The sequence below is a fragment of the Monocercomonoides exilis genome (assembly GCF_001643675.1).
Source record: "Monocercomonoides exilis strain PA203 chromosome Unknown scaffold4-2303458, whole genome shotgun sequence".
Classification (NCBI taxonomy): Eukaryota; Preaxostyla; order Oxymonadida; family Polymastigidae; genus Monocercomonoides; species Monocercomonoides exilis.
In genome coordinates, this window is record NW_027150549.1 from 146,723 (window position 1) to 158,874 (window position 12,152).

General features: G+C 36.6%; 1 protein-coding gene across 1 annotated transcript in view; it reads left to right on the forward strand.

The window, feature by feature from the left end:
• The window catches only part of MONOS_1767 (uncharacterized protein), a gene marked incomplete at its 5' end in the record, with an annotated part of 47,404 nt that continues 35,252 nt past the window's right edge, over window positions 1-12,152 (forward strand). The window contains one exon of the mRNA XM_067870611.1: window positions 1-12,152. This exon is cut by the window's right edge and continues 35,252 nt beyond it. Coding sequence (XP_067734540.1) covers window positions 1-12,152 — 12,152 coding nt within the window.

Consider the following 12,152-nt stretch of genomic DNA (forward strand, 5'->3'; position numbering starts at 1 on the left):
ATGGTCATTGATACGAGCAATCTGACAGAATTGCTTTATCAAAAAAATCTACTGAAAGATATTTCAACAGCAGACTATGATAAAGAAGAAATTCGAAAAGCATTTTTGGGATATGAAAATGAAGACTACACTGTTCCAATTCCGTTATGCATTTTTATAATGGACAGAAACCAGAACGAGGTATATGTGAAAATGAAAGATGCATCTTCTACATCAAGAAAAGGTTATCTATCAGGTGGCCACAATTTCACTGGATGTGGCTTTCAAGATTTCCCTTGCGCCACTGTTAATTATGCAGCTTCAGTGAGCTTGCCTTCTTCGTCTGACTGTTTTATTTATTTGATGAAGGACTATGTTATAACTGACTCAATCTATTTAAACAAATCAGATGCAACACTCACTACAAGTCCATCAAATAGTCGGATAAACGTGTCATCAACAGTGAACGCAGAATCCACTTCTGGCCTTATCACAGCTGTTGTTACATGTAATGTGAAAAACATTGAATTCTTATTACCCTCCAAAATTGGCAATTTGGAAGCATTTTATAATCATAAGAATGCCTCATCAACATCTTTTATCTCTTCAACAACCTTTTCTTTTATGAATCCCTCCGAGAATCAGACTTTTGTGTTATTTAAGAGTTCTGAAGGATCTATCGTTTTGAAAAGTGTAAAATTAGAAAATGTTGTATGGGGAGACAAAGCAGTTATTAGCGTTGAAGCATCAGCATCTTGTGAAATAAAAGATTGCGCATTTACAAATGTGCATACAACAAGTGTTCCTTTTATTCAGGTGGAAACATCTGGCAATCTTAAGCTATCAAGTACAACATTTTCATGCACGTCTTCAACTGAAACGTTTACGAAGGCATTCATTTCATCAGAGACTTCTTCAACAATCCAATTTGAAGGTGGTTCCTTTTCATCAATTAAACTTTCGGGCACTTCTTTGATAGAATGTAAAAGCAGAAAACTTGAAGTTAACCGAACCAATTTTCAATCCATAACACAAACAAACCCTCAAGGAGCTTGCTTTCTTACAGATCAATCGCCGATCGAATTCTCTTTGAATGGCGTTTCGTTTGAATCATGCAAATCTGAAACGCAAAATGTTGAAGGAGGAGCTGTTCGAACAGTTCTCGATTCTCAATCATCTTTCATTTGCGCCAACACTTCAATCACTTCATGCGAGGCCTCACCTGACAATAACGGAAAAGGAGGAGGATTATTTCTGTATTTATCCGAAGCTGAAGCTTCGTTTTGCTTTTCTAATTCCACCAACAATCCTTCTTTGTGGAGCAACAACAATGCTACGTATGGGAAAAACATTTTTATTTCATCACCAAATCTTAGCACATCATGCAAAACAACCAGCTTCGAGCAATTCGGGTCATATTCCAACTGGGATGCATTTGATGCAGAAGGATACGATGTAAGCAACTCACCAGCAATCCCTCTAAAATATTTTTACATTAACCGTTCATTGCCCATATGTGTTAACGAAGCTAGAAATTGCGAAGATGTTTCATTCTGTGGTTACTTAGATTTACCCTGTAGAACAATCAATTATGCATTTGAGAGGGTATCAACCTTGGGAGAATATAACATTTCCATCATTGAAAAAGTTATACAATGCGAGCTTTTTAACCTTTCAACCCACTCTTTAACAATTACAACCTCATCAAGCCAGTCAATGGTAGAAATCAGTCCAACAACCACAGGACCCGAATCAATGTTTATTTCTCGACAAGATTTTTCTTGGTACAATGCAGTATTTAATGTTACTTCTTATCAATCTCTGAAAATGATATTTTCTTCAAAAGAAAATATCCTTAAATTTGTATCGTGCTCTCAGCGTGTTGAAAGTACAACTAGTGGATGCCGTATTTCGTTTGCCGTAGTGGACGGAGGCTCACTTATTATGCAATCATTTACGGTTTCCTCTTCACATCCAGAGTCTACTGCTCCATTTTTTGAAAGCACTCCATTTGTTGCTACATATTCAGGCTCACTTGAGATTGAAGAGTCCACCTTCAAAAATAGATCATCTTCTAATTCTCCTTTTATCTTAGCGAGTGGAAGCACCGCTACCTTAATACTTAAAAAAGTTATATTCCACAACTTTAACTCAATTGATACTCTTCTCGTATCTGCTTCTTCGGCATCTTCACTTTCTTTATCAAATGTCTCATTTTTAAACATCAAAACAAGCAACAGTTGTTTGATCGAAGTCACTTCAACTACATTCACTTGTAACGGAGACTCTTATTTCGATCAAATACAATCAACAAACGGAAATGGAACATGCATTAAAGCGAGCGTTACTTCACAGGATATTATTCTTAATAATTCTACTTTTTCAAATTCAGCAGCAGGTGGAAGCAAGTCATGCGGTGGAGCATTACATCTCACTTTCTCCAACGAAGGAAGTACAACATTGTCATCAAATTCATTCTTTACCAATTCAGCCAGCGATTCAGATGGATTTGGTGGTGCTATTTACATGCGCGCATTAAACTCTGATTGCCGCATTGATATACAGACACAAATTGAATCAGGGAATCATGCATTTCGAGGATCTTTCATTTTTCTCGAAGGAATAAATCTAACTGAATTACTGTATCAGAAAAATAGGTTCTCAATTATTCCTCAATCAAACTACGAAAACAAAAGTACATGGACTCAATATTTGAGCGGAGAAAATGGCGATCAAATTAATCAAGTTCCTATTGTTGCATATTTGATGATTCGAAATGGAAGCGAAGCTTTCGTCGACGGCCCAGATTCAGAAGGTTCAATAGAAAATGGTTATGTTTCTGGGGGATATGATTTCACAGCATGCGGCTTCTTAGACTTTCCTTGTGCAACAATTGCAGCAGCAATTAGCAACAGACTTCATGAAGTTAGTGGATGCAAAATTAATCTATTGTGTCACTTTGTGATTGATCAAAACTATTTGTTAAAAGACCCATTAGCAATACTTACATCTTCTCCTGCTAACACTCAAATAAACATTTCATCAAATGCAGCTTTTCAGGCAGATGCAACAGCTCTTTTTACCGCTACGACAACAGTTATTGTTGAGAAAATAGATTTTCTTCTACCGTCTCAATTTTCATCAACATCTGCCGAAGCCTTTTATCTTCAAGACTCTTCTTCGACTCTTTCAACGTTACGTTATCTGACAATTATGAAAGATGATTCAGTTTCATCTTTTAGCTATTCGCTTGCTAAGAGCGTGAATGGGCAGCTTCTTCTAGTAGAAATAAAGATCAGCAAAGTATCTTGGAAAAATCAACCAATGATTGACGCTAAAAAGGATGGTACCGTCATAGTTGTAAAATCAACTTTCGATTCTGTGAAAGGAGAAAACGTGGAATTAATTACTTCGCGAATGGGCGGAAGAATCGAAATTGAAAATTGCAAGTTTGGATCAACAAGTTCTGAAGTGATGACATCGATAAATCCTCTCATTTCAGTTACATCAACAGACACACAGTTTTCATCTGCAACAATTTCATCGAACTTTACCAAAATTTCTACGTCAAATCCTCTAATCATCATTTCTCAAAGATCTGAAATGACTTTAGAGAGCTCTTTCTTTCATGCAATATCATGCACCACGCACGATGTTTCATGCATAAATGTGAATAGCGAAAAAGCTCATGTAAGATTAATGAAGAACGAGTTTCATAGTTGTGAGAATCAAGTGGCATCAGCAAAAGGTGGAGCAATACACGCAGTTCTCACATCCAATGCAAGTCTGACCATAACTAATTGTGTTCTGGACGGATGCATCGCATGCCCAACAAATCTTGGCAAAGGTGGAGGGATATATTTAGCGCTAACATCATCAGAAAATAAGTATTCAATTGAAAACAAAACCGATGGAAGCATCCTTTGGAGTAACAATAATGCAGCAATGGGAAAGGACATATTCATTTCAGGGTCAAATTTATCAGGTCATCTGACACAAGCAGCTTTTCCTGGATTTTCCCCAGCTGCTTGGGATGAAGACTGTGGTCAAGGTTATAGTCTGCCAGATGAGGATCATCCGATTCCTCTTAAATACTATTTTTCAGAGATGAGTGACACTGTTTACATTTCAAACAGCGGAATAGACGCTAATGCATGTGGGCACATTGGTTATCCTTGCCGTACTTTTGAATACGCCATGACCATCAAATTATTTGCTGGCAATGCTGATGTAACTGTATTGAATAGCTTAGATAAACAAAGCAAGATCGAAATTACTCAGTCATTTATCTTTTCTGGTAATTTGGGGGAAGGAAATATCGATGTGAATTTTGGGAGCGGAACGAATGATAATGCTGTTTTTGTTATCAAAGTTAATGGAACAATAAGAGATATCGTATTCACTGCAACACATCCACCTGCTTCGTTGACAACTATTTTCTCTATCGAATCTAGCTATTTTACAATGGAGTCATGCAAACTTCAGCCAAAGTCTGCTTCTGACTCATTTTCATTCTGCTTTTTGACGAGCAATTCAGATTGTGATGTTAAAATATCTCAATTCACAATAAATGGGACAGTTAGGAAAAGCGCTATTCCAATTGTCAATGGAGCTTCCTTGTTTAAGGCATCTGCTTCGTCAACTATAACTTTTGAAACTTGTTCGTTTCACTCGAGAGCATCAAGTGGAGCTTCTCTGATTTATGGGGTTGATTCTTCTGTATTGAACTGCATAGGATGTGAGTTTAAAGAAATGGATGAAGTGAATAACAGCTTATTGGAATGCTTATCTAGCTCTTCATTGAATGTTACTTCAACCGATATGACTAACATTACATTAAATAACGCGTCATGTATTAAATGCAATGATCCAATTTTGTTCACGATCAAACAATCATCATTCTCTCACATAACACGTAGAATATCTGATGGATCTTGTATAAGTACTTTAAGCGAGTCAGGCAAAACTGTAATTGATGATTGCACTTTCAAAAATTGTTCAGTGAACTCTGACAAGTCTGGAGGCGGAGCTATTAATGGTCTGCTGAGAGGAAACGAAGCTGAGGCGATGTGGACACTTTCTCAGAGTAATTTCTCAAATTGTGCTGCTCCAGTTTCATCAACACGCACCTCAAATGCTGCATCTGGAGGAAAAGGAGGAGGTGTATATCTTTACCTTTATTCACCGGAAGCTAATTTCATGATTAAGAATTCGTCAACGAATGCTTTGTGGAACAATAACAAAGCCGAGTTTGGAAAGAACATTTTTATTTCATCTCCAAATCTTAATGAGTCAATAACCCTTGAACAGTTTCCTGGTTTTAATGTAGAATCTACAGCTGCGAAAGAGCATTACGGATTTAATGAACACGATACTGATCAATTAATTCCATTGAACATATATTTTGTTCCTTCTTCGGATATCATATATGTAACTTCAGATCCAAATTCTTCAGATTCTCAATTTTGCGGTCCAGAAGCATTTCCTTGTTCCACATTGAATCACGCTGTTACTGTGAAGGAAGTTTTGAACAAAAAAGTGAGCATTATTTCAACTCTTAATCTGACAAATCTGCTTCGTGTAACTGGAATGACACTAACAATGAATGGAGCTTATCCGGACTCTATTTTAAATATCCGGTTTTTAAATGAAGGGATTCTATTTGCATTTCAAATACAAAATTACACCCAATTATCATCAATTCAAATTACAGTTTCATCGGTTCCAACATCAATGTCTTCGATATTTTGTGTAAAAGATAGCATATTTGCTATGAACGAAATTAAACTTGCCCCAAATGGCCCATCCACACCATTTTTATGCTCGATAGTTTCATCGCTTGGTGGTAAAGCAGATTTGTCAAAAATAAGTTTAACAACAGAATACTCTTCGACATCGTATCCAATTACAACAAAGATGCCACTTTTTCATGCAGGAGACGGTGACTTAACAATTTCATCATTAAAATTTGCTTTTAGAAAACCGTCTTTAGAGCCACTGATTGCAATTAATGGAAGTGGCACACTAACAGTTCAGAACAGCACTTTTGTTAACTTCACACAAGTAGATACTTCCATCATATTCATCGATGAACAATCCAGTGCTTTCATCTATGATTGTTCGTTTGAAAATATTTCTCTTGTTAATTCTCCTCTCATTGTCTGCCAAACAGCTGTAAAGCTGTCGGTGTTTTCCTCAAAATTCAAATCCATTGAAAGATCTCAAGGAGATGGCTCTTCGTTACATATCACTGGGATTTCAGGAACGTTTCTCATTGAAAATTCATCATTTGCATTTTGCAAGGTATCAGAAACGAACCATAGCGGAGGAGCAATCTATGCTGTTTTGGGAAATACAGTTGATTTTAGGATAACACGCTGTAATTTTGATCAGTGCTCAGCTCCCGCAACAACAGATTATTTAAAGCCAGATCCAATAACAAACAGTTCTTTCTCACGTACGAGAGAAGGGAAAGGAGGGGGAGTATATCTTTATTTAAACAATGCTTCAGCATTCTTTCAGATTGATGTTCAGTCGGATCTGTGGAACCAAAACAATGCTGATTATGGGAAGAATTTATTTATTTCATCTCCAAATCTTTCACTCTCTGTATCCAGAATTCAACTTGTTAGGTTTGATGATTCAGATTGGTGGCATGAAGAAATGATGGGATATCACTTACACAACACCAGCCTTCCTGTTCCTCTAGGATACTTTCTGATGACAACTCCATCAATACATGTTTCAGATGATGGAACAGATTCAATTGCCTGTGGGTTTAGCAATTACACCTGCCGTACATTTGATTATGCTATTTCACGATCGATTGCAGCCCTAGGAAAGGTTTCAATAACAATCAATTCTGGATTGAATATCTCAAAGCATCAACAAATAAAATCTGTTTACAATTCATTTGAGCTTCTGCCCGAATTTGCAAACAGGCGGTCATTGATTGCTATCAACTGTATTACTGATGCGACCTCTTCATTTTCCATAAACGCTTTTTCAATGATTAATTCAATAGCATTTGTACTTCCCTCAACTTCAACTGAAGCTGGAACTCTAACTTCTGCTATATTTCTTGAGAACTCAACTCTAACCATTTCTTCTTGCATGATTTGTCCAAAATCAAGTTTAGCCCCGGTTGAAATATCTTTCGTTCATGTAGCCAATGGAGAAGCAATTGTGTCAAACCTCATTTTATCATCCTCAGCCCCTTCTCCACTTTCAATGGCTTCAATTCGAGAAAATGAACTTGATATTTCATTTTCTTCATCCGTATTAAGTAATACAAAGAACATTCATCTCACCAAAAATTATTCACAACTTTATCAGACTTTAACGATGAGTAAATCATTTAAAGCTCAGAACGAAGCGCCTTTTCGTCTTGGGAAAACTTCACTGATTGTTGTTAACGATAGCGGAACTCTTCAAATTGAGTTTTGTAACTTCGAAAATATCACAGAGACTGAAGGATGTCTTATTTTTGTACAAAGCGGTAAAAGGGTAGATATTAATCAGTGCACTTTTTCAAACATCGAAAAATCCAATGGCAATGGAAGCTGCATAATGGTTGACAGTACCACTGCTCGTGTTACTGTTGATAGTTGCACATTCAATTCTTGCGAAGTTAATGCTCCTTCAAGCTGTGGAGGAGTGATCTGGGCATCACTACGAACAGTTTCATCTTTAATTTTCAGAGATTCTCGAATGCAGAGCTGCAATGCGCCGACTGACAGCGAAGGAAAAGGAGGAGGTATTTTTCTGAATTTGGGTGCAGGGACACCTTCTTTTACGCTTGTCAACCTTTCTTCCAACCCATTATGGACCGATAACAATGCATCCTTTGGAAGAAATGTTTTTGTTGTTTCGCTGAATTTAACAAAGGATATTACATCAAGAAGATTTAGTGGCTTTACTCCTAGCAATTGGATTGATGAGGATATTGAAGGATGCGAAACAACAAAGCTTCAGTCAATAATTTCACTAAAGTATTTTTTGATGAATCTTCCAGAAAATGTGTTTGTCGCAGACTCAGGCACAGACTTTGACCTATGTGGATTTGAATCATTACCGTGCAAATCACTTTCTTTTTCAATAGTAAGGCAAACAGCAGCGATTCACAGAATAATAATTATCAATTCATTAACACAAAATGAAACAATTAAATTCACAGACTTTTCGTATACTATTCAGTCGAATAACACTGATGAATTAAGCAAGTTTCATATTGTTACAAATATAATCCAACAATATCTGATTACTGTGAAGACCGATGTTATTTTTCAAGCACTGACATTTTGCACCATTGCTCCTTCATCAAATATTCTTACAGGGTTTTATGTGGAAGCTGGTGCACTACTTATTGCAGATTCCCTCATTCAGCCGTTAGATTCATCAACTCCGTTGAAATACTCTTTTGTGACTATTTTTGACGGAACTGTGAAAATTAGCAACTTAACTCTTACAACGAATAACAAAATGGCCACGGGATTTAATTTATTCGAATCTCTTCCAATGCTTGCAGCAATTGGATCAGGTTCTTTGATTTTGGATAACATGAGAATGCATTCAAGAAGTTGCAGCCAATCATTTATTCATGTTCAAAACTCCCAAAAAACTATATTACAAAGATGCATTTTTGAAGAGATGAAAGATATCCAATGTCAACTAATATCAGTTATGGGAGGTTCAGAATTAATTGTGAAAGAAACTACATTTAAAGATCTGAAATTTAATTTCCATTCAATATTTTGGTGTGCGTCTTCGTCATCAATAAATATATCATTATGTAAATTTGAGAATATTTGTAATAATGTAACTTGTGGAAGTTGCTTCTTTGGGATTATAAATGAAAATTTGCTGAACTTTGTTAATAACACTTTCAGCGAGTGCCAAGTGAAAGGATCTCAAAGTCAAGGAGGTGCATTCTATATCGAAAATTGTATATCAAATGGAAATATTGTATTCAAAGAATGTAGATTTTTGAAATGCTCTGCTTCACCTCTTGATGGAGGCAGAGGTGGTGCAATCTATATAAACACAACTTCAAACACCGACATTTCTTTTACAAATACATCTTCTCAAGAAATCTGGAAAGAGAATGATGCATCTGCAGGAAGAGATTTCTTCATTTTCTGCTTAAACTTTCAAACGTTTGTTGGCGCCTTTCATTTAAATGGTTTTGCTCCTTCTTCTTGGGATACGCAGTGCTTTGTTGGAATTGAACAAAGTGAAATTGATGCACTTGTACCATTGAAGTACCTGTTTTTCCAGTTGACATCCACCGTATTTGCCGATACACTTGGACAAGACAACATTGTCTGCGGGTTTGACAGTTTTCCGTGTAAAACCTTAAGCTCTGCTGTGAGTCGTGCTTCTTCGACAAGCATTAATAAGATAACTCTCATTGGAGCATATATGCATGCAACATCTCTGAGAGAAGCGAACATCACATTCTCAGTTATTCCACAAGCCACACCAGCAACTCTTACAGTTGACACACCACAAATTTCTAACTCTGCATTTATTATAACATCAGATGTGTCTTTTAACAACTTTAAGATTATTATTAAATCGAACACTTTCTCTTTCTCACTCTTCAGTGTTGCTTCGTTATCTCTTACGCTGGAAAATTGCTCACTTCAACCATTCAATTCGACCGCATCATTTAACTTTTCCTTAATATCATTGACTGGAGGCCGTCTTATTCTTAACTCATTTTCTATTGAAGGTCAGCCAAACCCATCTACACATACACTTTTTGCCAATGCAGCGATGATAAATGCGGGTGGTTCGTCTTCAGTTTATCTGAACAAATGTACACTTCATTCACGCGGCTCACAGGGAAATCAAGGACTTATCCATATGTCAAACTCTTCTTCACTAACATTATCTGAAACAAACTTTCACAACTTCACAAACTTGGAAGATCCTCTTTTGCAAATTGTCGATCAATCTTCACTTTCCTCAACATCGAGAGTAGTTTTCAAAGATATTGTTTCTTCAAATAAGCCTCAAATTTATCTTGAAGATGGAGCAACTGCTATCCTTGCTTTTCTCCAGTTTTCTAATTTGAGTCAATCGGCTTCTGCTATACAACTGTCAAATGCTCATCAACTAATCTTGGAAAATTGCTCTTTTAACAGAATTCAAAAATTAAATGGCCATGGAGCTTGTATTCTGAGTGAAGAAAGCATGGATGTAACAATTAAAAACAACACTTTTGAAAGTACATCTTTAACATCCAATTCACTTTCAAAAGGAGGAGCAATCTTTGTTGAAGTTTCAAGAGATAATGGTCGTTGCACAATTTATAATTCGATCATCAGATCGTGCTCTGCTTCACCACTCTATCAAGGGCGTGGAGGTGGAGTTTGCCTTCTTCTATCATCACTACTAGGAGGTTACAGCTTCGTTAACAAGACATCATCTCCACTCTTTTCTTCAAATACAGCAGCTTTTGGAAACAATCTTTATATTGAATCTCCAAATTTAAAAGATTCAATTAAAATTTCTTGCTTTGAAGGATTTAGTGTTGGATCTGATTGGAACGATAATGATGCTCATGGATCCACAAACTCAGATTCTGCACAAAGCTTTCCACTACGGTATTATTTTATGACTCTTGGGCCAAAAATTTACGTTTCAACCAGTGGAGCTGATGGTGATGTCTGCGGATTCTCCATCATGCCATGCAAGACTATTCAACAAGCAATACAAAGACAAAGTATTCAACATTGTGATGTGATGGCACTTTCATCTGTTTCTATTGACAGTACATTAAATATAACTACATGCAATTTAACTCTTCACCCGGATACAGTAGAAACCACTCTGTTTGTTAATTGCACACACGGAACTAACACTTTCCTTGTTCTTGTTGCTTCACAATTGAGTATTTTGAATTACACTTTCGATCTTTTATCGATTATTCCTCAAATGAAGTCTGTTTTCCTTGTAAATTCTGGGAATACTTCATTTCACGATTGCAAACTTTGCTTATCAACCGCTGCATATGTAAAGTGTGCATTTATCTCTGCAAGTGGCGGAGAAATTACACTTATGCAGTTTGCTTTCAAATATGCATCATATTCGAATACTGCCAGATTTCAAGATTGTGGCTTAATTGATTTGACAGGAACTGCGTCTTTGTCTTTTATTGGTTGCGAATTATCGCGTCATTATTCATCTGGATCACCTCTAATTGACATTTTAAACGAAGCCTCTGTGACATTTTCTGGAACTAACTTTTCTCTCATGGAAAATGTGGCTGCACCTCTGATTTCTGCCTCAAATTCTGGAAGAATCACCATATTGAATCAGTCCTCTTTCATTAAAATCTCAACAAGTAGTTCTATTTCGTTACTATCGATTCAAGATTCTGCTATCCTTCGAATAAGCGGAGATTGCAGAATGGAACAACTTAATCTCAAAGCTCCTGCAATTACTTCAATTCATTCGTCAAGCTGTTCATTAACTCATACAACATTTGTGCAGGCAACATTGAATGATAATTCACTAATACTATCACAGAGTACGAGTGATATTTCTGTTCAAAGTTCTTCCTTTGAAACAGTTACTCGAGCTGTTGGTGATGGTTCATGCATTGTTGCTGAATTATCTCAAGGTTTGTGTACTATTGAATCCACAAACTTCTCTCGATGTAATGTGATTAAAGAAGGGGCAGGTGGTGGAGCAATTTACACTGAGCTCGCAACTCCTGCATCATTTATTGTTCAACAGTGTTCATTTTCTTTATGTACGGCACCTGTTATATCTGATAAATCACAAATCTCAAAAGGAGGAAAAGGTGGATGCATTTTCATCTCATTAATTGATCCGTCTGTCACGTGGCAGCTTGTGAACACTTCCCTTTCGAAGTATCTGAATAATGATGCAACATTTGGAAAAATATTGTTTGTACAGTCAACAAATTTATCGAAAACAATTGTGAGGAATCGATTTTCTGGTTTTGACTCACCAGATAGCTGGGATGATCTCTGGTACGAAGGATCGGAACTACCAAATCTCTCTGCTTCTTTGCCATTGAAATACTTCTTCTCCGAGATTGAGGGTGCAATATATGTTGACGATGGTGGAGCAGATTTACAAGTTTGTGGAGACATAAATTATCCCTGCAAAACTTTGAAACACGCATTTACGAGACAAAA